The sequence below is a fragment of the Corapipo altera genome, unplaced genomic scaffold, assembly GCF_003945725.1.
Source record: "Corapipo altera isolate COAL_440 unplaced genomic scaffold, ASM394572v1 63, whole genome shotgun sequence".
NCBI classification, from domain to species: Eukaryota; Metazoa; Chordata; class Aves; order Passeriformes; family Pipridae; genus Corapipo; species Corapipo altera.
Genome location: NW_020884928.1, coordinates 614168 through 639012, shown reverse-complemented (window position 1 = coordinate 639012; position 24845 = coordinate 614168). Strand labels below are relative to the sequence as shown.

Sequence of the window (24845 nt, the reverse complement as noted above, 5' to 3'; positions counted from 1 at the left end):
TTTTAGATATATTTACATTTAAAAGGATTTTAAATGTTTTTCAGAATATACTCAAGGGTAGTAGAGGCAAAGTGAGCTCTCAAGCCTGAATAAATTGGGCAGAATTTCTTATGTTCTGTCATTTTGTCTTCTTACCCAAATTACCTCATTTCCAGAATTATGCTTGTGCAAGTCTTCAGTAAACTATGCAGTCACATTAGCAGTACCAGGAGATGTACACCTACAAGACTGTACTAACGTGTGTGTCTATATATATTTATATATGTGTGTGTGTGCATGTGCACTTCAGGATTTTTATTGTTAATAGCAGGCTGAAAAGCTTACAGTCAATAGGAACTACTTCTGAATTTAGATGCTTCATCTCAGAGATGTGTCAGAAGAAATGCCCATAATGCCAAACTTCTTTTATTCTATAATTGACTGGGAGCAGCCTTGCAAAATATATTATGTGATAAATTATTTGATAGATTATGCTATTTTATTTCAAATGCTAAAATAAAACTGGTGGATAGCAATTTTTTAAAGACTTGTTATTTCATTTAATATAGTTAGGCACAGTATTTTATATAAAACTAGTGAGTGTTTTGGGATATATTCTGTTACTTGTAGTCCTTGCTGGAATACCTCCCTATTTCACTTGGCTGTCAACACTTCTTTGAAATGCAGAGAGGGAATTTTCAAGGTCACAGATTAGTGAAGTGAGAATTAACAAGGCTCTGTTAGAAAGTCATAATGAGATGAATCCTTTATGCTACTAGAGATTAGTGGAGTTTGGATTTATGAAGCATTTTCCATACTAATCATGCTACTTAGACTCTGTCTCTGGAGAATTTTATTGCAGTGAACATTTTATATTTACATTTCCATTAAGTTTAAGAGGATGCTCTCTGTGAGAGAAGTAGGGACCTAGACATAAAGGTTGTTACCATTTCTAGCATTGCCTCTGTACTCTGTGATACGCTGATGAGAAAAATTAACATTCAGTAAATCTTATTTTATCTACATAACATAATGTGGGTTTGTGTGTGTTTTCCTTGGGGTTGGATACTTGTGGGTAGCTTATGTGTTACTTGCCTGGATTCTTTTTATTTCCTTTGTGTTTGTTTCTGCATCACTTTCAAGGTTGGGGCATCTGTCTCATTGACAAGCCATGGCACGGGTGACAGTCTGAGATTGTAGAGAAAGACCTGGGGGCTTGAAAACACTCACCCACAAAGCTTTTTTCCTATAGCCTGAATGTATTCTATACCTGTCACAGTCAGATTCCAAGTTGGAAAAAAAAACCCAAGTGATAAACTTCTGATAAACCTAAGGGCTTGCAGTGTCACAAATCGAACTATTATTCTTTATCTTGAGGAGAAAGCATTCTGAAAGCGAAACAGATATAGGCACAGGATTTAAAAGAACTTCCCAGAAACTGAAAAAAAAGACAATAATAAGTTTAATGAACAAAGCCCCAGGCAGGAGAGAAAGGCAGGCAGAAAGATAAACATGCCTGCACAAGGACAAATAAAAAGCAGAGGTGAAATCTTGGTGGATGGATGTTCCTGACTTCATCAGGGCCAGAGTTTCACCCAGCATGGATAGGATAGTTTTTAAAAATCCCCCATGCATTCTGTGTGCATTTTTTAGTGTTTTATTTAGATATGAATGACATGTTTTAACTAAGCACAGGGAGGTGTTTTTCCCCAGAACCTCTTTGATTCTTGGCTGACAGGAGCAGTGCTACTCCTGTGTGGCTGGCCTGAGCTGCTGCCATGGCCCACGCATCTGTAGGTCATGCTTTGGGTCTTGGGCATCAGGAGGATTTCAAACACAAAGCTTTCTCATGATTACTGCATGCTCTCAGCCAGGAAAAGGAACAAAGTGAGTTTTTCAGACTGTTCCTGAAAGAACTCCCTCCCACTGTTCATTTGCTGATATTTAACAAATACAATATTTGCAGAGAGGGCAAGAGGTGCCAGGACAGGCTCTGACAGATTGTGCATTAAGACTGCTTGTACAGTTTGGAGCTGGGGCATTGTAATACATCTTTATGAGGCCCTTTATTAAATATTCTACAACCCCTCTGCTGCATTCAGTGAATGAATGATTATTATTTCTTTTTGTTATCCCTATTTGATGTGGCCCTATGCCATATTCAGAGTATATGGTTCAGAGCATGCAATGAATAAAGAACTGTTCACTTCCAAATGGGCATTTTAAAGCATGTTCTCCTTAGTACTGATGCACAAAGATTAAAGCCAGAATTGTCAACAGCAGCTATCCATTTTAAGTTTCTGTCTTGAGACATCGAGGGACTGGTTTTTCAGGGTACTGTTTATAGCCTGTGTGGAAAGCACAACCAGGAGACACCTGTTAGAATTCAGCACTGGTGTGGATCACTGTGTGCTTGATCTCTCACATTAGTTGCTCAGAAAATGTATCATGTAAAAATAGTGATCACTTGTGAAAAGCTTACTCTAAGTGATAAGGCCAGAGATATATAAAATGTTTGGAGCAGAAATAGGAGAAGAATACTGTTTTACAAAGTACCTTCAGCTCTGTCTCTTTTCTGCTTATAAGCCACTTCTGCTACCACGTACACCTCTTCCACAGTCTGCATCACCAACACTGTGTGCGGTTTATGTCACTCATCTCTAGGATATGGTAAATCTGGAAGAGTATGAGGAAGAGCACCAAAGATGGTGAGTGGTGCTGGAATCCCCAGACTGAGAAGTTTGCATTGCATTACCCCCTGCAGTAATGTTTGTTTTCCTTGTTATATGGTAGATGAATTTCCAGACCCTTTATTTAGTCACAATTTCTACAAAGTATTTCTGCTCAGGAAACCATGTTTGGGTTGCCTTAGCTGTATGTTTATATACTGGTAAATGCCATATTTTGCTGCTTTTGCAAGCCACTTGTGGGAGGAGATGGCTTTGGGAGAGGCTGGAAGATGCTGTGACTTCCTTTGCACCACCCTTATTGGAATCCACTACTTGTACTACTCCAAGTCTTTCCAGTGCTTCAAGTACTTTGGACACCACTGGCATTTGCTTGCATTCCCTTTAAGATGTGAGATAAAAGGCCCCACACTCAGCCAGTTTTCAGCTGCTAGTGGTAGATTTTTCTGATCCTGTTCTTCCTCTTTCATCCACACCCAAGTGAAGAGGATGATGGGGCACATGGAGACAGGAAGGGTGGCTAGCTGACTTTAATAACAACAGTGAGCTATGGAAGGAATAAGGCAGGACAGCACATCTGTGTAAGAAGAATTTAAAAAGTGCTTTAGTATAAGGGCTAAGAGAAATGAGGGGAGTTCCTAGGGATTTTAAACCTGAGCAGTGGCATATGTTTAGTGCAGTGAGACTCCTAGGCATGTTGCTCACACTCAAGTCAGTGGATATTTTTCCATTGCTAGCAAAAGCCATCTATAGGGCACCCTCCAGCCATGGGACTCACAGACTGTGGGTTAGCTTGTCCCTTGCATTGCTTTAAGTGTGCCTGCAAGGCAGTTTTGTGGCTGTGTGGGGGACAGAGTATGCTGTGCCCCCCACCAGCCCAAGGACCCCTGCTCTTCTTTCTCAGGCTTGCACAGCCACAGCCCACAGAAGTTCTGGTAGGGAAAAAAGTCTGGAATTGGCACCATTACTTCTTTCTCCACACATAGGTCTTTTTATTGCTGTGTGTAGCTAATTAAAATTATGCTGAGATATGGTGAGAGAGACAGATAAACCTTTGATGATTTATAATTTGCTAGGAATGACTTGACACTAAAGACTTACACATGTAATCACAGTTCATTGAAATATATGAAAATCCTTTCAGTTGAAGAAAAAAGCTTCTCCTATGACACGGTGCAACTCTCCAGGTGGGAGATTGGACGCAGCGAAGTAGGAAGATATTGTGTTGGCTGGCAACACAGGAGCAATCAAGGACACGATTTTTTCCCAGTTTTAAAATGGCTCCAGCTGGCACCCTGAGTGAATGAACGAATGGAGGAGCTGTGCTTCCAGATCCATAGCTCACTTCATTTCAATAAACGGGATTTAAAATGTAGTGAAATGTGGTGGAGAAATAGATGAGTTGTTGTAGCTGTGTTATGGATATAAGTAGAGTGGTAATCAGTAATTTGTTTCCAAAATCTGAGCTAAAAATGGTATAACTGTTGGAACAGTACTGTTTTACCAATAGTGCAGAGTTCAGAATACCAACTGAACTTAGTCAAGTCACATCTTTAATGGGCTTTCCTTTATTGGTAAGGAAAAGAGGCAGAGCAGGTCACCATCTCTGAGGATCAGTGTCCTGTTCTTAGCCTGTGATGGTGCTTCTTAAACAAATAAGTGTGGTCACACATAAAACTTCATACAGAGTCACGAAAATGGGCTTTAATCCTTCAGGGGTGTCTTCTTTTTGCAAGTGTCTTTTGGACAGCAGAGTGCAAACGATCACAGGGATGGGTGTCCTGGCTCCGGGGAGCTCCTTTCAGGATCTCTAGCCCACAGCCATCTCCACTGAGAGGCTGGCATGAAGAAGCACAACAGAAGGGCATTTCTGCCAGGGTAGGAGGACTGAGAAGCAACCAGGATGGACAGTCTGAAATAACTTGCTTTGCTTTCCTGACCATGGCAGGAAGAAAACACACAGTTTAGGATTTAAGCTTTTCACAAATATGGATAAATTTATTTCCACTGTCACCTTGCAATGACAGTGACATTATCCCCATTTTACACAGGCAAAGCTGAGGCACAGTAAGATTAGGGTTATATGGTCCATTTAATCTGGGTATCCATTTTGCAATGCCTTTGGCTCAGTTACAGAGCTTAGTCAAATCTATATATAACCTTACGTATGGTCTCACTGGCTACAAATACAGCCCTGCATGCTTAGTTCTGCTGGAAATGGCAGCAAAAATGCCTTGTTTGGCACCCAAATAGCAAGAAAAATTCTCTCTGTGATCACCTCTGCAAAGTTTGGATTCAATGGGGACCTTGAGTGGGGGTTTTTTTCATATGCATAAAAGCTTGAGGCACAGGCAAAGTTAGAATTCAGTTGTGCATGTACACTAGACTGGTTTTTCCCACCCTGCAGTCTTTCCTCTCATTCACTAGACATCTAGATGTTATTTGCAACAAATTACAGAGATTTCTTCATTAGCGACTTCGATCACTGCTCTCAGTTTGTCATATCTTGCTCTGTAGTTCTGTGCTCTCAGATGAAGTACAGACATCTGCAGAGCAGGCAGTGGAAGGAGCTATGGTTTAATGTGGGGGTTTCCTTCTGCTGGGGGCTGGAGAGGTGGGCACAGGTCAGGCTGCACACACTGTGCCGTGCAAGGCATGACACAGCTTGACTGATGGACACTGAAAGAAAATGTCACAGACTCTGGACACAGCTTCACCTTGTACTGGTTTTAAATATGAAAGAATAATTTGCAATACAGACAACTGCATGTTTAGCAAAACCTAGTAAATATATTAACCTAGATTTTCTGAGAAAGTTTGTTTGAGTCAATAATAACAACCCTGAAGCTGTCCTTTTCTAACAACAGATACGTATCACAAACTGTGAACATATATAATTGTCCTTCAGTATCAGAAGATGCAGAATATGAGCAATGACCTAAACAAATGTCAAGTGAGCAGACATGGCACACTCTTCATTGTAACAGGCCAGTGGCATCAGACATGAATCTGGCCCAGTATATTGGATGATCAAGCTAAGTATTCCAAATTGCTTCGTTTTCTAAAAACATGATCAGCATCACAAAGACAAGGAAGACTTATGCTTTATAAGAACCAGAGAATATATTAAGCAGGTTGATTAGATAATGCAAAGATCAGATAAGAGGTTCTGTGGATAAGAAGTAGGTAGTGACTAGGAAGAGAGATATTTAAAGATTAATTCATTTATGCACATGACATATTGAGGTCACTTTACATTTTCATCTTCTACCTTCCATTCACATCTACATCCATTTATGCCTTTAAAGGAATTATGCCTTTTCTTAACCTCTTATCTCTCAGAGATTTTCTCCTGACGTCCAAATGCCTGGTTTGGACAGTCAAAGAGTAGCTACTGCAGGTTTTTTCAGAGCTCTTTTATGCTTTGTTGTTTTGACTCCACATTTTCTGTCCAGAGAGCTATTGACAACTCTCTCTCCTAGGAATTTCTGTAATTTTTCGGGAGGGGAAAAGAAGGTTTTCTTGCTTTTGTGCTTAATATGTAAAATGCGGTAATTTATAAGCCTTGTGATAAATCTTACTTATAGGAACGAGATCATGTGTTTTGAGCTTTGAGTTTGGTCTTGACAGGTATGCAGTATACTAAGATATTCCTTCAGATTTTTGTTACAAATTGCACTAATAGTCTGTAGCTAATTATAGGTACTTGATTTCCCCCCTCAAGCACAGCTTTTACATTATACATTTAAACTGTTTAATTAGTGGTTTAGATAATAAATTGGTCTTCTATCAGTCTGTTTTGTTTTGTCATTGCTAATGAAATTATTGTAATGTTGGGCTTAGCAAGTAAAGGAACTCTGTTATTTTACCTTGTGTTTTAAGAGCTATTCCCTATTTGTGTTGCATACCAGATGTCACACTAATTATTATCTGCAGACAAGAGTGCCATCTCTGCTCTATATGTAAAGCTTTTCTCTAAAAGCATTATGCACTGAATGGTGCAAGCTACTATTATACTTCAGTATGTTAATGCTTTGAAATTGCCCCTTGTTGTCTTAGGAACTCCTTGTAACTATGATTGTGAAACTGAAAACTGTGAAATTTTCAGAATTAATCAGATCTGGAGATCAAATGCTACCTGCCTTCCTACTCAGCCCAGCTAAATTAAATGTTTGGGTTGTATGTATTTTTTTCAATGGAAGTGTGGCTTTTTCATTTTCATTTGCTCTGTATACAAAAAAGATAATTCTTGTAAATCTTCCAACTTAGAGCAGGGTTTTTTTCTTGTAAAAACAAGGAAGATTCGGCCCACACTCTTTAAGTAAGAATACCTTCAGCACATGAAGGTTTATGTGGGAATTTTTATACCTTTAAAAGCCAAACCTTTTCAACCTCTCAGTCTCTGTTAGCACTTGTAACTGAACTTTTCAATCAGTAAGAGACTTGAGCTCTTCTCACTTCAGCTGAGAAAGAAGAATGAACCACGGGTAGTTTTGCGGAGCATGCCTGTTATTTCGTAATTAGCTTGTCTGTTCAGTTCTGCTGCTCGTTTTGGGGAGCAGGGGGAGTTTGGATGAAAGGCAAAATGTTAAGAAATAGGTTTTCTGGCATGTTCAGGGGGTTCCTGCTGAGCTGTATTATTAAGGGTTTCCATAGAAGATAGGACAGTAAGATAGAGTGATTTGGCTTTAGCAGCCTAATTCTAACCATTTTCTGCTTTTCAATTTCTTCTAAATTATTACAGAGCAATTAAAGCAATAAATTACAGTGCTTTGAAGAGCAGTACATTTCAGTGCCATGATTCTGCACATGCAAGGCAAGTACTTCAAGGAAAAAAAAAAACAAACTGCTAACATTTGTAAAAGAGCCTTTAGTATTATTTCATTGAAGTAAAATTTGTATTCCACTTGGCCAGGAAAGACTTTAGGAACAAGATCTCTTGATAGGTCATTCTGCATAGGAGATTTTAGGAAACCAGAGTAACAGACTTCTTTGGTAGCTTAGCTAATTTTTTAGGAATGAAATGGAAGTAGCAGCCAGTTTGCCCAGGCAGTGAGTGTATGGGGGATGTGGGAAAAACATACCTGCATATATACTTTTGTTGAGCTCAAAACCAGGCTAGGACACATAGTCTCAGAAGATTCATACCATGCTTTTTTCATTTTGACACTCAGTAAGGTCCCAAGTCAAACTATTACTTAGTCAAAAGATCAAAAGGTTTATTATTGTTGGGATTTTGGTGAGGAAGAACATAAAACCAGCAGTATGCATGGATTGTGCCTTTTCACATGTTTGGGTTTATGTAATTGGTAGGGCTGCCGGGTGTCTGAAGGATATGTTCTAGTAAAAGCAACAATCTCGGAGCGAGGCCATCTATTTTTCATTAAGAAACATGCCAAGTGTTGTTCAGAGTTCAAACTGAACTCTTATCACAGCACAGTGATATCTATGTAACTGAATTCATTTTATTCAGACTTGTCTCTTAGTGATTTTAGATGAAATTAATAGCAAAATTAGAAATTTCAAAATTATATAACAATATAATATAGGTAATTTATAGCAGCTGTGTACTACTAAAAGTGGAGGAACCAGAGGACGTTTTCTCATGAGATATCCAGTACTGATGTTTTATTTCAGTTTGTTGATAATGGTGGGGTTCACAAGCTTTTGTGTGCTTATCTAAATCAGACCAGTAATTATTTGCTGACCACTACCATAGAGTGATGTCACTGATCACTGGTTTTAGTTACAGTATAATAACATTTTTTGTCAAAAGTAAGTATGAAAAAGAAATAATTTTCTATTATATTACATTTGGTTGTAGCTTTTACTGCTAAAATTCAACAAGGCAAAAGCAGTGTATGAGTAACAACAGGATCACACTCAGTTTCTGAAGCTGGCCTGGAGTAATGCTGGCCTAACATGGAACTGCACGTTGCTGGATGACACTCAAACACTTTCAGCCTTTGTCAGCCAGGCTGGAAGGCAAGAGGGAAAGGCACCAGCTCTATTCATAACCACATGGCAGACCTGTGTTGTTTTTTTTTTCTGGGAGTTTTTTCAAGATGGGTAGGAAATCACCTCATTTGTATCAAAATCAAAATGATGTCACATCAGACTGTCCAGTGGAAACTGAAGTCAGCATACTGCTGGGTGCAGATGAGTTAGCTCTAACCGGATAATTTAAGATGATCTTGACCCTTTACTCCTTCTTCTTTCTTCCCGTACTCATTTTTCTCCTAACAGAAACACGTCATTTTTTGTAATTGCATTAGACCCTCAGAAGTGACTCATCATATAATGGGTACCAGCAGAATTAATTACCATGAACAAAGGCATTTTTTAAATCCAAGTATATTGTTATATCTGAGTTATAAACCTTTGAAATGAAAGTGTTGTCTTAAAAAGCACAGTCTAGTAATAGCACCAGTATCTGCCTCTATAACAAGAACCAGATCTGCAATTAAAAATACTGGCTATTTGAAGTAATGTCAAACTTCTGTAGTACCAAATATAAAAGCAAGCAAGACATTATTAGACATTGTCTTAAAGTTTGTCAATTGAAAAACTGAAACACCATAAATGTAAAGGTTCCTGATCTGGAAAAAAGTGTGCAAAATTAAAACCAAATGTATGATGTACAGTAACAGTATCTGAAAGAGTTTAAATGCCTATGTGTGTGCCTATATACATGTGTATTGTCTTTGCGTAGATACTCACACATACAGAAGATGCTGTAGTACTTCACATTTCCTTCCAACTATAAAACTAATTGCAAATTATTTCTTTTTGTTCTTCTCACAGCTGAATTTTTATTCCTCTTGTGGGGTGTTTATCTCTGCTATGCAGTACGGACAGTCCCATCAGCATTTCATGAGCCACGTTATATGGCTGTTGCAGTTCACAATGAGCTCATTATCTCTGCTATATTCCATACAATTAGGCAAGTGATCTGTAGATCTAGTAATTAACTATTTATCTTTCACGTTTCATATGGTACAACTTAAAATGGGTGAATGGGATAGGATGCATAATGGAAGGTCTTATAAATATCTGTTTCTGCTAATTAAGAGATTACTAAACTTAAAAATGTTCCCATGGGATTCAAGAGTATGAAATTATATAATTAGGGTTTTTTTCAATATAGCTGATAAATTAGGTATATGATAAATTAGGTATAGCAAAACTACTATCTGTCTTCAGTCATCTACATACTGCTCACTGTTTTGTACCCCTAGAAAAACAGCAGGTAAGAATGTTGGTTTATATGAACTTTTCCTGGTGTGTAACAGATTGGTGAGCTGCAGCTATATATTAAGATAACTGTACTGGTTTGGGCATGAAGCATAGTGTTTTATATGCTGACATAAAAATATTGTTATGCGTATAATGGTATATCAGTAATATAAAGCCCATGTTTCTTCTAAAGTCTGTAATGAGCTCTACATTTCATACTTCTAAATAATTTGGGTAGTATTTGGGTAATAAGGGTCTTTGCTAGAGCTACATGAAAATTGCTATATATTCCTTTCCTACAGAGTACCCTGTAAAAATGAATTGGTCCTAGAAAATGCAAAATAGCAAGATAACATGAGTTTCATCTCATGCTGTAAAAACTCTCAAGACTTTCTTACAATATTCTCACACCTTCCTTTGCCTCCTGACAGATCTTATCTAATATTTTTTTTTAGCATTGCTTAATTGACAGTCTTCAAATACTCTTCTCTGTTCCTTGGTCTGTCTTGGTACTCACATTTCTCTCTGTCTTCTTGCTGTTTGCTTTCATGTTTTTTTCTGAGTAAACATCAGCAAAGCAAATCCTTCACCTCAGTTCTTTCCTGGTACTCCTTTCCCTTATCATTGTCATACAGTTCACTGCATTTTTCAGACTTGCAACTTTTTTTTTTCTTCCCCTTTTTTAAACCCTGTGTCTCAACAGCCACATACTCTCTTTACTCCCTAACACAAACATCTGCAAAGCTATTGTTTAAAATCTGTATTTGATGGAAGCATTTTTTTTAATTCCTAGTGGATGTAAAATTCAGTTAAAATACTTTTGAATTTATTATAACCAATATGACAACTTCTCAGTCAATTTCCCCCCCATTAATTAATATTCCTAAATTGTATTTTGGGCCATGTTAGAAGATACAGTTCAGTGGACTAGGAGACCTATTATGTGGGCTGCAAGTTTCTTTTAACCATAGAGCAGGATGAAAGTAATCTTGGATTAAAGAGAGAGGAAAAGGGAAAAATAGAAAAATGTGGCATTTTAATACATGCTTTATGAAGGAGACAGAAAAGGATTAGGTCTTTCAGTTTATCTTATTGACAGTCCTGTGCCTCCAGCCTAAGGTCTGCTGATCTTGTTCTTCCTTTTTTTTTTAATGTACATTTTGTATTGATTCTTTGCCATCTGTCTGATACATGCTGATTTGTTGAAGAAGAATCATGTAGTGTTTATGGATAGGAATGAATAAAATGCACACAGTCCCTCCTGAGATTATGTCCATTTCTGCATACAAGTTTTAGTCTGTTTCCTTACTTTTTTTTTTTTTTTTTTTTGCTTTAATCTTCCCTGCCAAGTTCTGGATGCAATTGAAAGGGTGGATATGTAGGACTCAGATTTATATGACATATCTGAGTTGTCATGAAGTTGAAAGCACTGGAGCCTTGAAGAACACCTACAAGGCAACCATCCAGTTTAAAAACTCCCGAAGCTCATAGAAGATTGATGTGAGCACTAAATAAAACCTTGAACTGTTTGCATTTTGTTTTCCTTTTAAAATATTCCCATTTCAGAAAAAGAGGGTTCTGGATTATCTTCAGATCAGCACAGTATTAAATTCCTGCGTTACTCTTTCTCTTATATTACAGAGAAACCCAAAATTTATATGGAAAAAATCTCATTCAAATAGAAACCCCATCTCTGTAGGACTGAATGGATACCACAAGTGCTATTTTGCTTTCAGAGGTATTGTATGGCACATATACCTTAATCTGTCAAGATCTCATGCATAAAACAAGCAAAAAACCTTCACAGAATTTGAGGGTTGAATCTGTTCGGGGCTAAACAAATCCAGTGGGCATCAGGATGTGGGTGCTTTTTCCTGGCTGTCTGATGGATCTGGCTGCCACTGTTTCCATTTGCAGATTGAGCACATCCACTGCAGTGCAGTCACACACAGCACATGGCTGCCCACATGGACCAGCACAGGCCCAACACAGACAGCCTGGTCCTGTTCCTCCTCTGCAGCTGGGCATGGGCTGAGACCTTGGGTCTTCCAGGTGCAGGTCTCCAGTGTTCTTCCCTCACCTACCTTATCACCTATCTGTCCCAATTCTTGTCTTCTCCCAGATAAACACCCCCCCCTCATTATTTTTTTCTGATTGGTCCAAGTTTTGCTACATCTGTACTCAAATTTGGTATTTGTGATGCCATTAGCAGGGTAATCACAGTCGCATATGCTGTTACTGATAGGTTACATTGGCACCACTGACCTTGCAAGTTCTACTCCCTCAAAGATCCTTAAGTTACCTGTGAAGTTTGGCCATCTTTCAAATGACTCCGTGTTAACCACCTGTGAAATCTTGCCATCCCTCTAACTTTTGTTCACTGTTACATCCAGCAGTTCATGTCATCTTCATCAGTTCTCGTGTTCAGTTAGCTAAACCTCAGGCCTGAGCCTCCTCATATCCCTGCACATCCCAACAGCAACATCTCTGTAAGAAATAATTAATGATAATATTTTATTGTGTTCATGAAACATTTCATTTACAAAGTATTAAACAAGTAATTATGACTGTATTATTGCAGCATATAAACCAGTGTTTCATGCCAGACTATTTCTGTTAACAAAAGCTTCTGCAAAATGTGCATCTGTGAACTTGGATAAGTTGCAAATGTCATTTCTGTCTGAATGATTTTTGTAAACCTGCAAATTGCAAGCCAGCGGTACATCCATTCATCCATTGCATTGCTTACTCTTTCTATCTTTGGGAGCTCACTAAAGCAGACAAGCCAAGCATGCTTCAGCTAGCTTTACCTGCACTGCTTGTTCTACCACCCTTATAGAAAGCCCAGCAAGGAACTGTTTTGTTTGGGAGGTTCAGCCACTCATTTCTAAGCATTCACAAGGCTCTTGGGCCCTGCAGCAGTGAGCTGGGTGGTCCTGCAGTCAAGATCATTTCTCTGCTCCCCACTAAAATGCATTTCAGTTCAATTCTCTCTTTGATGGCCTATCAGCTGTACTTGGTAGCTGCGATCTGTGGACATCCTGTGTTTATGAAGTGCACTGCAATTTATCATAGTACATGTGCTTACTTAACCTAAAATCATCCCTTCACATCCTTAATGTATGTAAGCTGCCATAACTCAGCTCAGGCTAGAGAAACTGTGACAATATAAACCAAACAAAAAGACAGCTCAGTACAGTGAGAAAGATGGAATAAGCAGTATCATTTAAGGTCTGTTATTTCTTTTTATATTTTGATTTGTTGATTGGGTTTTTTCTGAGTTGTTTTGAAATGTGGTATATAGAAAAAGCATGTGAATGTAATTTTTAGTCTTTATGAAAGCAGTACAGAACAAAACCAGTTGTGTTTGACCGTTCAATGAAAAGAAACCTAAGGAACATTAAAGATATTAAATCAATGCACTGGAGAAAACACAGTGAATTGCAAACCTGAATTCTATTTTCAGATTCATTCTTGTTTCAAGACTTCAGTCTGACTGGATGCTGATGCTGTTCTTTGCACACACACACTTGACTGTGACAGTCACTGTTGGACTACTTCTGATTCCTAAGGTATTTGAATCTTCTGTCTCTTTTCTTTTGCCAAGACTAAGGCAGATAAAAGTTGTCATGCAGAAGCAATTCTGTATAAATCTAGCAAGCAGCTGATAAAAAAGGAAGATGTAAAATTTGGCTATTTGGCCACCTAAAAAGCTGTTTGGGTTTGTTTTTTTTTAAAAACTTACACATTTTCAAAGATTCTTTCTTTCAGCTTTCAAAATTCCAGGAGTTTAAAGTATTTAAAATTTTGATGTGATTAATATAAGAAGGAAAGAATCCTGCCCAACTATACTTTTTTCAGGTGTTTGGGTGACTGTGCTGCTGCCAGAGTTAGCAGGGAAAAGAAAAAGAGTTCAGGCAAGGGAATAGAAAAACTAGAATCAGGAGACTGGACTAGCCATGAATCAGGGAGGTTGGGATTTAAACCAGGCAGTTATAGGCTGAAAAAGTAGAGCCCTTTGCAAATCAGAGCCTGGGATGGACAGATGCTGCCTACTGGGAGGAGACATGGCCCATGACATGGAGCCAGGAGCAGCGTTGGGTGCCAAGATGAATGTGTAGGGGCAGAAGTACGAGGGGGATGACAGGAGTCGGGGAAGAGAAGAGAAGAGAAAATGCTCTGAGCGCTGCAGTCACCTCCCATCGGGCGCTGCGACTGAAGTGGCAATATGTCAGTGTCACCAGGGACAGGAGAACTGCAGGAAGCTCCACCTGTCTCTAGCACTGATCCCCAGGATTTGAATGGAGCATCCTTCTTAAGACAGTACCCCAGCAAAGGGAATGATTTTATAATGGCTTTTGAAATTACCAATCATATTAATCAAAAGGTCAGGAGTAGAGGTGAAAGCTACATATGGAGGAAGAGCATTAAGCAGTTTGAATTGATAGAATTTTCAGGTTAATGAAGCTGCTATTCCCATCTTTTGCCTGTGTGTCAGAACAGGGTATGCTGATAATTGTCAAATATACATACATTGAACAGTCACAATGAGGGGACACATGGATGCAGCCCTAATACTGCTTAACCTTGTTTTATTTTAAATTACTTTTCTGGTCTTTAGCAATAGTCTTATATTTTCTACTTTATAAGGTATCTTCAGAGGTGTCTTTCTAAACTAGCCTAGAAAATTTGTTGAGCTTTCTGAAGCTGATTCATAACTGCTGATCAACATTTTAATTTTTAGCTTATTATCCGTGTAACACTGTGGAGGCTTTTCTTCCAACATACCAAAGAATTCAGGGAATTAAGATTCACAAGGTTTTGTTCTATTCATAAACTCCTGAAGACAGATGACTGTGTGAACAATAGTGACTACAGATGAATGAATCAATATGAACAAAAAAATTATGACACTCTCCAACTCTTGATTCAAGCATTTGCTAAAACATAGAAGAGAAAAATTATCTCCTTTTTCATTAGTTTCCATTTTTTTTCCTTTATTTTTCCTTTTTTGGCCACCTCATGTCTTCCTTTTCAGGGTCAGGATCTAAAATGGAAAAATTGCTTTCCACAGGATTATTAAGCTGTATGGAATACAAAATAGTGTTTTACAGTTTTAGCTGCCTAATTGAAAATACTGTCTGAAAGTCTATTTTTATCCTAGCTTAATTGAAATGCCATTTAAAGAGGTTTAAACAAGCATCAAAACAAGTAGGAATTTTTTCTTATGCAAATCTCTAAGATTTATCAACTTAAGGCATCTTAATAAGAGTTCCTTCCACACAATACTGATATTCTATAGGACACTACTTGTGATTATAGCTAGTGTTTTGAGTTCAAGAATCACATGAAATCTATAGGAGGATCATTGTACCATAAAAACTGCTGTAAGCTCTTACAGTGATGTTGGAGTAAACTTTTGCACTCATGGCAACCTCTCTTTTATGAATACTTATTGCAGTTTTCACATTCAAGCAATAACCCAAGAGATGATATAGCTACAGAAGCTTATGAAGATGAGCTTGATATGGGTCGATCTGGATCCTATTTGAACAGCAGTATCAATTCAGCATGGAGTGAACATAGTTTGGATCCTGAAGATATTCGGGTACATATAACTGATTTGAATAGCATTCATTTTCAAGAACAACACTTTTTCCTACAAGTAAACTCCAAATTGCATGCATTTATCTTTCTTTGCAGATATCAGCTGAAAAAGGCTAGCTTAGGTCTCTTATGATTGTGGTATCAGGTCATGTAAAATCTCATGGAAAGTATTCACTAGTGTGAAGAGATGCTGAATTATTAGTTGCAGTAAAAGTCATACTGGCAGTTAAGGAGGAGGAATCATCCACAGCAAGAGCTGTTTATCAGGCTCTCTGAATTATCTTGAAGTGCTGACAACATTTGGTTTCAGTGTGATTAGCCATTTGTATGTAACATATAAATAAGCATATATAACTGCATAGATAAAATTTTAAAAATGTGATTAAAAGAAAAAATTATTCCTATTTTACATGATAAAAGGGGTTATATTATGAGAATAAAGAGTAGCTATAGAGATCAGCAGGAAAGCTTACACCACAGCATTGCGATATATGAAACATACAGCATAAATGCATATGAATTATGTATGCTGTGGAAAGTAACATGTTTGTGCATGAGGGTTGAACTTATTTTTGAAGTGGAAAAAAATTGGATTCAATTTGGTGGAGAAATAGCAAATTCAAGAATTAGAAAAGACAGTGAAGTAAGTTTAATGCCATTGTTAGAGCAATAGATCTTGCACTCATCAGGCTGTTTGTTTGACTGTACTCGCTCTGTACATACTAGTTTTGCCATTCACTTTGCTTTGCAGGATGAGTTGAAGAAACTATATGCCCAGCTTGAAATCTATAAAAGGAAAAAGATGATTGCTAATAATCCACATCTCCAGAAAAAAAGGTGCTCTAAAAAGGGCTTGGGGCGCTCGATAATGCGACGTATTACAGAAATCCCTGAGACAGTCACCCGGCAGTGCTCCAGGGATGAGAAGGACTTGATGGAGCACAGTGCTGTGAAGAGCTTGGCCACACTGAAGAAAAATGCACAGGATTCCACAAGCTCTGCAAAGCCAAAGGAAGAGACTTTGAAAAACAGGGTCTTTTCCTTAAAAAAGTCCCACAGCACTTACGATCATGTTAGGGATCAAACAGAAGAACCAAATGGCTTAACTACAGAAAGTGCAGAAGTTATACCTGCTGAGAAAACACTCCTGGACTCCTTGAATGGTAACAAATTAACCAAAAATGCTCCTGAAAAAGTTGAAGCTGCCTCCACTGAATCTGTCCCTTTGGTGTGCAAATCAGTAAGTGCACATAATTTAAGTGCTGATAAGAAACCTCTGCATCCAAGAACATCTGTGTTACAAAAATCCCTCAGTGTTATTGCTAGTGCCAAGGAAAAGACTCTGGGACTAACAGGTAAAACACAAAGTCTAGAAGAAAGCACTAAATCTCATAAACCTCAGCAGAAGGGTAAGGAGGCCAGCAAAAAGCACTCAGCCTCTGATAAGGGGGAACATAAGGATTCCCACAGGAAAAACTCTACCCACTCTGAGGAAACAAAAAAAGCCCATAAATCTGGAATTATTAAACAGCAAAGGGTTAGTCAAACACCTGCAAATCCAGACACAGGCCCAGGTAAGTCTTTGCACAAGGACAATTTCGACAGAGGAGAAGTTTGTCCTTGGGAGATCTATGACCAAATTCCTGGTCCTGTGCCTTTTGACTCTAAAGCTCAAAAACATGTATCTATTGCTTCTTCAGAGGCAGAGAAAAACCACCCTTCCCAGCCAAAGGGGAAGACTCATCATAAGCTGAAGACACCTGAGGGGTACCAACAGTCAAATCAAAAGAGCTCAGAGAAGGTGGAGGCAGTCACTCGGGAGACACAAGAGCAGCAGGTGTTTGAAAATGAGAAAAACCAGTCAAATTCCAAGTCTCAGGTCACTCCTGGGCTGAAGTGTGAGAATGTTAACAAATATACACCTAATACCTATGCTGGGGAGCGGGAGGAGCTGCCCCAGAAAGCAGAAAAGGAAAACCTCAATAAATTGGCAGAACAGAAAAAAAATGCCTCTTCCGAGGGAAATGTGCTTTCATCTAACTCCCATAAGCCAAGTAGTTACTTACAGCAACCTTTAGCATCTCGAGCTGAAGTCTGCCCTTGGGAGTATGATACACCAGATTTACCAAATGCAGAAAGAAGTGTAGCTTTATTGAACACCTCTGCTATAAGTGCAAATAAAACAGCAGCACCTCGAAAATAAGAGGCTTTTGGACTGAGGAGAGTAGCAACATTGAGAAGAAAGACAACAGGAAAGACAGAGGGGACTTAGGCCAAAAGGATCTGAAAATTCCTAAGGAGCATCACTTAAATCAAGGGAATCAGCACTACAAATAAGCAGAAGTGAAGTAAATTATCATTAATGTTGTTATTATTTATTTGTTGAGTGCCAACAATGTGATTAGCAATGCCCAGAATATGGTCCCTGCTCCAAGGATTTTACTGTGTCAGTGAAAGAAATCTGCCTTTGTGAAATCACTTCTCATTTAAAAGAAAAATAACATGATGGTAACAAACGCACAGTGTAGATCTTAACCGAATTATTTCTGGATGCCGTAACTTGCTTTATCTTGCCCTTGGGACTTTAAAGATCCAGCAGAAGTAGGGCACAGAAAATGTTCTGATGGCAGAAAGGGGTATCAAGGAGCAGCTTATTAAAATGACGACTTTTCACTTTATATATTTAATCTAAATAGCACTGCTAACTCAATGCATCCCAAAAATATTTTCTATAATGGTTGCTCTCATTTTCTTATGACTATATGTTTAAGTACACCGTTGTGTCTCGTATTAAAGCATTCCAGATTGTATAATTTTTGCAAATAACTTTGATATTATGTGACACAACAACATATTTATGCAATCTGCAGATACTTTCTTTTAATTGCAAGTTAAAATATCATTTTGTTAATATATAGAATTGCAGTAATCTTTCACTGGCTATGGAAGCCGTAATTCTTATCAGGAAATTCTTTTGGTCTTTGGAGATTATTTTTTTTTCCTTTCCTGTGATTTATATAGTGAATTTTTTTGTTTACTCTCTGTTATTTAAATTTATAGTTTGATACTGTATTATTCAGGAGTTTTATATGCAGTAAGTTATGCACTTCCCTGTTAATGTTCATAGACTTTGTTAGTAGTGGAAATTCAGTCGTCTTAGCTGCATATTAGGACAACTTATCTGTTTTTTTGTTACTAATTGGAAAATATCATCTAACAAAACAGAACTCTTACTTTAAACATCAATTGTGATGATCTTGTTCAGTATTCCCTGTTGAGCATATCCTGCTAAATAAGGTAAGCAAGAATGACAATGAATATACCCCAGAAATGATCACCTATTTTACTAAAACCAGACAGCTCTGGGAAGTATATTAGCTAGCCTATATAGCACAGCACTGTACTGTTTACCCCGATGGTAAACTTCAAAAGCTTTGCCCTTGAGTGAGAAGTCCAATTACTCTTCCCCCATACATGCAATTGTAAGAGGTAATGGGAATGGAAATGATGGCACTTCTCTCCCACTCTCCAAAATGCTTTGATTTTTTAAAAATTTATATGTACATTTACAGTAAAAGTTAGTGTTTAATACAGTGCTACTTTTCAGCAATAGCTACAGTCCTCATCATGCATATGAGCTTAATTCATAAATGGCCTATCCACAACTATGAGTCTTAGTGATGGTTCACCATCAGGGCCTGAGGACATATTGTAAAGATTCCAAGGAGTATCAGTAATTATGAAAAACCCCCAGCCATCTAAATGCGGTACCGTAAAGTGCTGTTCACTGAAACTGGCTATACATAGTGTACTCCAAAACAAAGAGAGCTCAGTCCTAAAGAACTTGTGCAATGTGAGAGAAGTGATGGGATTCAGTGGAAGAACATGAAATGAGGATGACTGAATAGAATGTGTTGTTTAATATATATATAATATATATAAAAATAGATATTTATATATGTTTAATATATATATATAAATGTCATATCTAATACACACATGCACATACACGTATGTAGTATAAACTGATTTTTGTGGCATCTTAGAAAAGTGGCTTAAGATAAAATGCAATGAGCAGAGGGGCATAGACAACCTGGGCATGAGGAGGACTTTTTCTGTCCTTTAGAAGGGAGAGGAGTCTATGGGCATGTCTAGACTGACAGATCAAGATGGATCTGATCTTCCTACTGCCTCTGCTAAGCCCTAATCTGGAATGTGCCAACACTTAAGCCAGCTGGGGCTGGCTCAGGTCTTGGTGCTGTCTAAACACATTGACCTCACTTATAAATTCTCCTCATAGCTCCAGATTAAGTGGCTGAGCTGCCCCAGCCAACCTGGTTAGCTGGAATGATGCTCAGTTACACCACGAGGACATGCTGACTGAGGTCTTTACTACCCTGGGCTTGTCCGACTCTCCCACTCCTCTTTTGTAGGATGTAATTATGACCTAGGAGATCTGACTGCCACCCTTGCAACCCAGAATCCCTGTTTCCCCCATGAAAGGGAGTCAGACATATGAGCCTGAGTGCTTTGGACATCAGTGCACCCACTTTGTACACACAGTGCCAGTGGCATCCTATGTGCAACCCAAATCCAGCTCTGTCCTTAGTGTGGAAAAGAGCTGAGGTTAGACTTGGTGTGCTCAGATTCTCCCTTCCCAGTCCCAGACACTAGTGGAATTTGTCTGTACATTTTCTGTCAACTTCAGTGGGACTTGATCAGCTCTTCAGAGACAAAGTAACCCTATATTTCTATGGGAAGAAGTCCATCCTGGGAACATAGCTTCCTGGGAGTCCTCCAGGAATACACTGACCCTGTATGCAGAGAAATACACAATTTTAAACCTGATGAAATGCTTACCACCTCACACCTCCCCTACCCTCAAAGGGAGGTTCTGCAGCCCATCTTAGCAGTGGTTTGTGGGAACGGGATGGGGGGACAGCTTATTGCAGGCTGCCCTGACTCACAAAACTGGTGCTTTGTCAGACCCGGGCAGTGAGGTTAGAAGTGGGGATCCATGGAGGAATCATGAAAGTAGATATTTGTGTGTTCTCACTGCCTCTTGGAGACAGATGGTTGCAAGGAGCAGGCACCAATTCTCTTGCCCTTGCTCGTCTGGCCCTCCATCCTCAGCCTCAGAGCTGAGCAAGGACACACTGCCCATGCCCTGCTCTGTGGGAACCATGTTGGGGTGCAGTGCACACCAAGGATGAGGGGATCCACACTGGCAAAGTGTCTGCACAATACCACTGCCCCTTGCATTCCTGGCAGGATCAAGCCCTTCATGCATGATTGTGTCTGTGCCACCGCTATGTATCTATAATTCCTTGCTTGGTTTCTTTTCCCTTTCTTTCTCTTTTTAAAAGATAACTTCATTAGAAACACAGAAACAAAGCCCAATCCTTGGCTGGTGTACAACAGCCCAGTTGCACAGCAAGCAAAAGGCTGGTTTACCAGGGAAGGCACTGGCTTGTATATTCTCGTTTGGGTTTGATTTTTTTCATCCTGACCATTTCCTTCACTTCTTAAAAAGTGTCTGTTATGGTTCTTTAGGCTCATTGTAGTCACATCCCCTAAGGCTGACACAACTGGGGAACTTTCCTTTAGAAGACAACAAAGCTTTCCCCAGTTTTTTAAGAAACTGATCTTTGGACTACAGATTCAATTGGGACTTAAAATTATTTCACATTTAAGAAAATGAGGGGCCAAACTTCACACGACTATTCTATTTCACTATGATGCTACTAGAAACATTGCTTAATGAAGACATACTAAGTTAGACATAAATAATGTTCTGTATTTCATAGATTTTTCTCCACCAGCAAATATGGCTAGATTGCTTAGTTGTCTTTTTCTGGAGTTTCATTGTCATCGTTCAGCCAAAAGAAGTGCAACTCTAGAATAAAAATGTTATAAAGATGTTTTCTAGCATACCTGTTCAGAGAAAAGACAATAAACATGAAGGTCACAAACATTTGCTAGGTTGTCCTTTTAAATGCATGTGCAAGCTGCATTTCTCCTTTATTTCTAAGCCATGGTTTATAAAGAATTAGATTTATACCAATCTTATTAGACTTGTATAATTTATGCAAGATTATGCGCTTTAAAATATAAATCAGTACACACCTATCGTCAGCTTTGGTGGCATCATAGACTTGAAACCGGACAATACTTTTATATTTGCTCTCCTTAGGCTTTTGCATGCATATGACAACAGGCAGGCCTGAGCAAACACTGCCTTTGACTTTTAACATTTTAGCTACTCCAAGTTGTAGAGTATATAAAGCTGTAAGTCTCTTCACTTTATAATGTGGTTCTTATGACAATGTTATCTGGCAACCAACAGCATCCACCATGAAATACTTAATAGATTTATGTTGTAATGTGTTGCAGCATGTAAATAATGTAACTTCTCTGCAATAAAGCACATTTATATGAAATCTGTCTGCAGGCTTTTGTGTTGTGGTCTTCTGAAGTCATTACTGATCCAAGGTAAACAGGTTTCCCATCAAACTTCTAAAGTAGCTAATTTTACAGCTTATATGATCTGATCATGTCAGTAGCATTTTCTGGATTTTCCTCATATTTTCTTAACATCAGCCTTTAGAGTAGATTTGTACTGTGTTCAGGATTTCTGGTTAAGGAAATAGCTCTGTTTTCTCAGTGGTTGCAATTTTGAGATGAAAATTGTAGAGGCTGTTCTATTTTTTGAATTTAATGGCAGCTACAATATTAAAAATAACAGGAAGTAACTGGATGGCATTTTATCATGTCACTGTAAAATCCTACAGCTCATCTGTACTGTATGTGTGTATACCTGAATTCCTCATCTAAGATATGTGTCTAACAGATATAGGAAAGATACAAAGAATGGTAACAAAAAAGATCAGAGACAGAAAATGGCAGCTGTGTAAGTGCAACTTGTTTAGCTTGGGAGAGAGATGACTCAGAAAGGGGGATGAGATCTATATAAAATTATGAAGGATTTTAAGGTAATTAGGAGACTGGAATTTGCTGGATTTTCTCATGCGGAAACTACAGAACACCCAGGGTGGCCATCATGCAGCAGCTTAAAACAAATGAAGTTTTCTTCTGTATATGGCATAAATAAATTGTGAAGCTCATTTTCACAGATTGCTGTGGATCTCAGGAGACGTGACAGGGAAAGAAGGGGAAGGGAATTACTTACATTCCATAAATGAACTGTATACAAGTCCTTTGCAAGCAAGAAGTCCAGAAAAATAAGACCTGGAGATTTTTCTCTTAACCACTCCATGGGGCTCAGCTCAAATTGAGAGCAGCTTTGCTCTCTCAGGTGCAGGGTGTCAAAATTAATAGTTGCCTTTTGAGCCCCACTTCTGACATTTTCACAGTTTTTAAGAAGTAAGGGAATGATTTGCAAAGTTTTGTGGCTTTGGAAATCATCCACAGCTGTATTTTCAAATACCATCTTGCTTCTCCCATTATATTCCATGAGAGGAAACCATGACTGTGCCTGCCCAGCCATGAGAAGCTGGGGTGGGGGGTTGTCCCACCATCAGCCTGCTGGCACCCATGGGGAGGGGATAGAGAAGGCAGATGGGCTCTACACAGCAGTACATGGTGGGAAGAAGAGAAATACAGGCATAAATTCAAACGAGAGGCTCAGAATGAATATTCAGGAAACTTTTTCACCGTGAGAAGTCAAACAGTGGAGAAGTTTTCCCAGAGGTTGCACTGTTCCCATCCTTGGAGCTTTTCTTGGATAAAGCCCTGGTCCTGTAGATTTGAACAGCAAGTTGGAGACCTCCTGAATGATCCTATTGTCCTGTGAAAAGTGTTTACTACCAGAACTTCCCCCTCACATGATCCTTTGGAAGGCTTGCAGGTGGATACCAGGCAGCTCTGACTCCTGCCCAGGAGCACAGGACACACATTATTTAGACAATACATAACTATGGGCAAACCCTCTTAACAAACACCAGCTGCCATAACAGGATCTGGCTTTTCCTCTGACCTCCAGAGCCCAGATGATCATGGTAACAAAGTGAAGAAGGAAATTATTTTTTTTAGAGCTGGTTGGGTAGAAGTTTTAGCTGCCTGTGCTGACTGAGTACTTGAGCTGATGTACAATTGAAAGAAACTCCATAAAAATTTTAATGTTTTTCTCTAACACTTTGAGGATTTTTTTAAAACCAGTGTTGGGTTCTGAAGGAACCATGAAGAAATTCTGAATCTGGGGGGGGGGGGGGGGGGAATGCAACTCTTCAAAATGGCAGTTGATTTGATTCAGGGTTACAGGGCTGCCAACCTGCCTGCAGAGAAGTTATTTCAAGCTGAATGTCGTTTTGATTTTTTTTCAGTAAAATAATATTTCTGACAGGGTTGGAGCCAACATTTTCCAATTCATAAGGAGCTTTTTCATCAACTCAGAAATTAGCTTTAACAATGCTAGAAATTTAGTAAAGGATATTGATCGTTGGTTGGCAAGCTGCCATTGTATTGCAATATTCAAACTTCTGGTTCTTTAACATTTGGAAAATTAAACATTATCGCTCCATTTCTGCAGGTGATTTTTCTTTTCTTTTTCTTTTTTTCCCCCCATTTATTTATGAGTTAACTCTTTTAGTCACAGAAAATGCACAAACAAATCAAAGCCTGGACATTTTACCATGAAATTACTGGCTTTTAGATTGCTAGATATATGAGTTGATTCAAATTTTTCATTGTTTCAAAGCATGAAAAAACATTGCATTGTACCCAAAATAGCCATGTATTTTTGAAATATGCATTTATGATCTTCTGTATAATATAGATATGCATAGCTCATATACAAAGTACAGAATCATTACTGCAGCCATGTAGCTGCAGAAGGCAGAGGTTTCCAGTAGACAAGTAGCAATTAAAGAGAAGCAGTTAAAAGAGAAGATTGCTAAACCTGCTCAGTGGAAGTCTTTTCATGAAATTCAAACCACTTAGTGTCTTTTGGGTCTACGGATATAAAATATGTGCCTATGTCTTTGCTTCTTGGCTGTTGGGGAGATGTTCTGAGGCAGAGCAAATGCAGACCCACCACAGCACGGGTTGTCATGCCCACATGGGTGAACTCTTGCTTCCCTGCTTGATGGTCACCTGCTGTGCCCTTACTTAATGATGGGGAATCATGGAGTAGATTTAAAAATCTGTATTTGCCTGATGGGCTTGGCAAACACCCGTAATGTTGGCTCTCTGCTGTACCTTCTCCCCTGCTGCTCCGCAGAAGCTGCCAAGAGCAGTGGAGATGGGTTTGGATGCTGCAGGGTTGTCAGAGTGGGGCAGAGTGAGTCTTCTGGAGGCTGCCTGGATCTTTTTGAACAC

General features: G+C 38.8%; 1 protein-coding gene across 2 annotated transcripts in view; it reads left to right on the top strand.

Annotated features, from left to right (window-relative positions):
- Positions 1 to 21949, top strand: part of GPR158 (G protein-coupled receptor 158) — a 185983-nt gene extending 164034 nt beyond the window's left edge. The window contains exons 8-12 of one of the 2 annotated variants that reach the window (XM_027658741.1): positions 9471 to 9609; positions 13369 to 13474; positions 15364 to 15510; positions 16261 to 17083; positions 17210 to 21949. In XM_027658741.1, coding sequence (XP_027514542.1) covers positions 9471 to 9609; positions 13369 to 13474; positions 15364 to 15510; positions 16261 to 17083; positions 17210 to 17712 — 1718 coding nt within the window. In that variant the 3' untranslated portion in view covers positions 17713 to 21949. Of the gene's footprint in view, positions 1 to 9470; positions 9610 to 13368; positions 13475 to 15363; positions 15511 to 16260 lie in introns of both variants that reach the window. The other variant, XM_027658740.1, reaches the window with a different exon arrangement.
- Positions 21950 to 24845: the final 2896 nt, after the last annotated feature.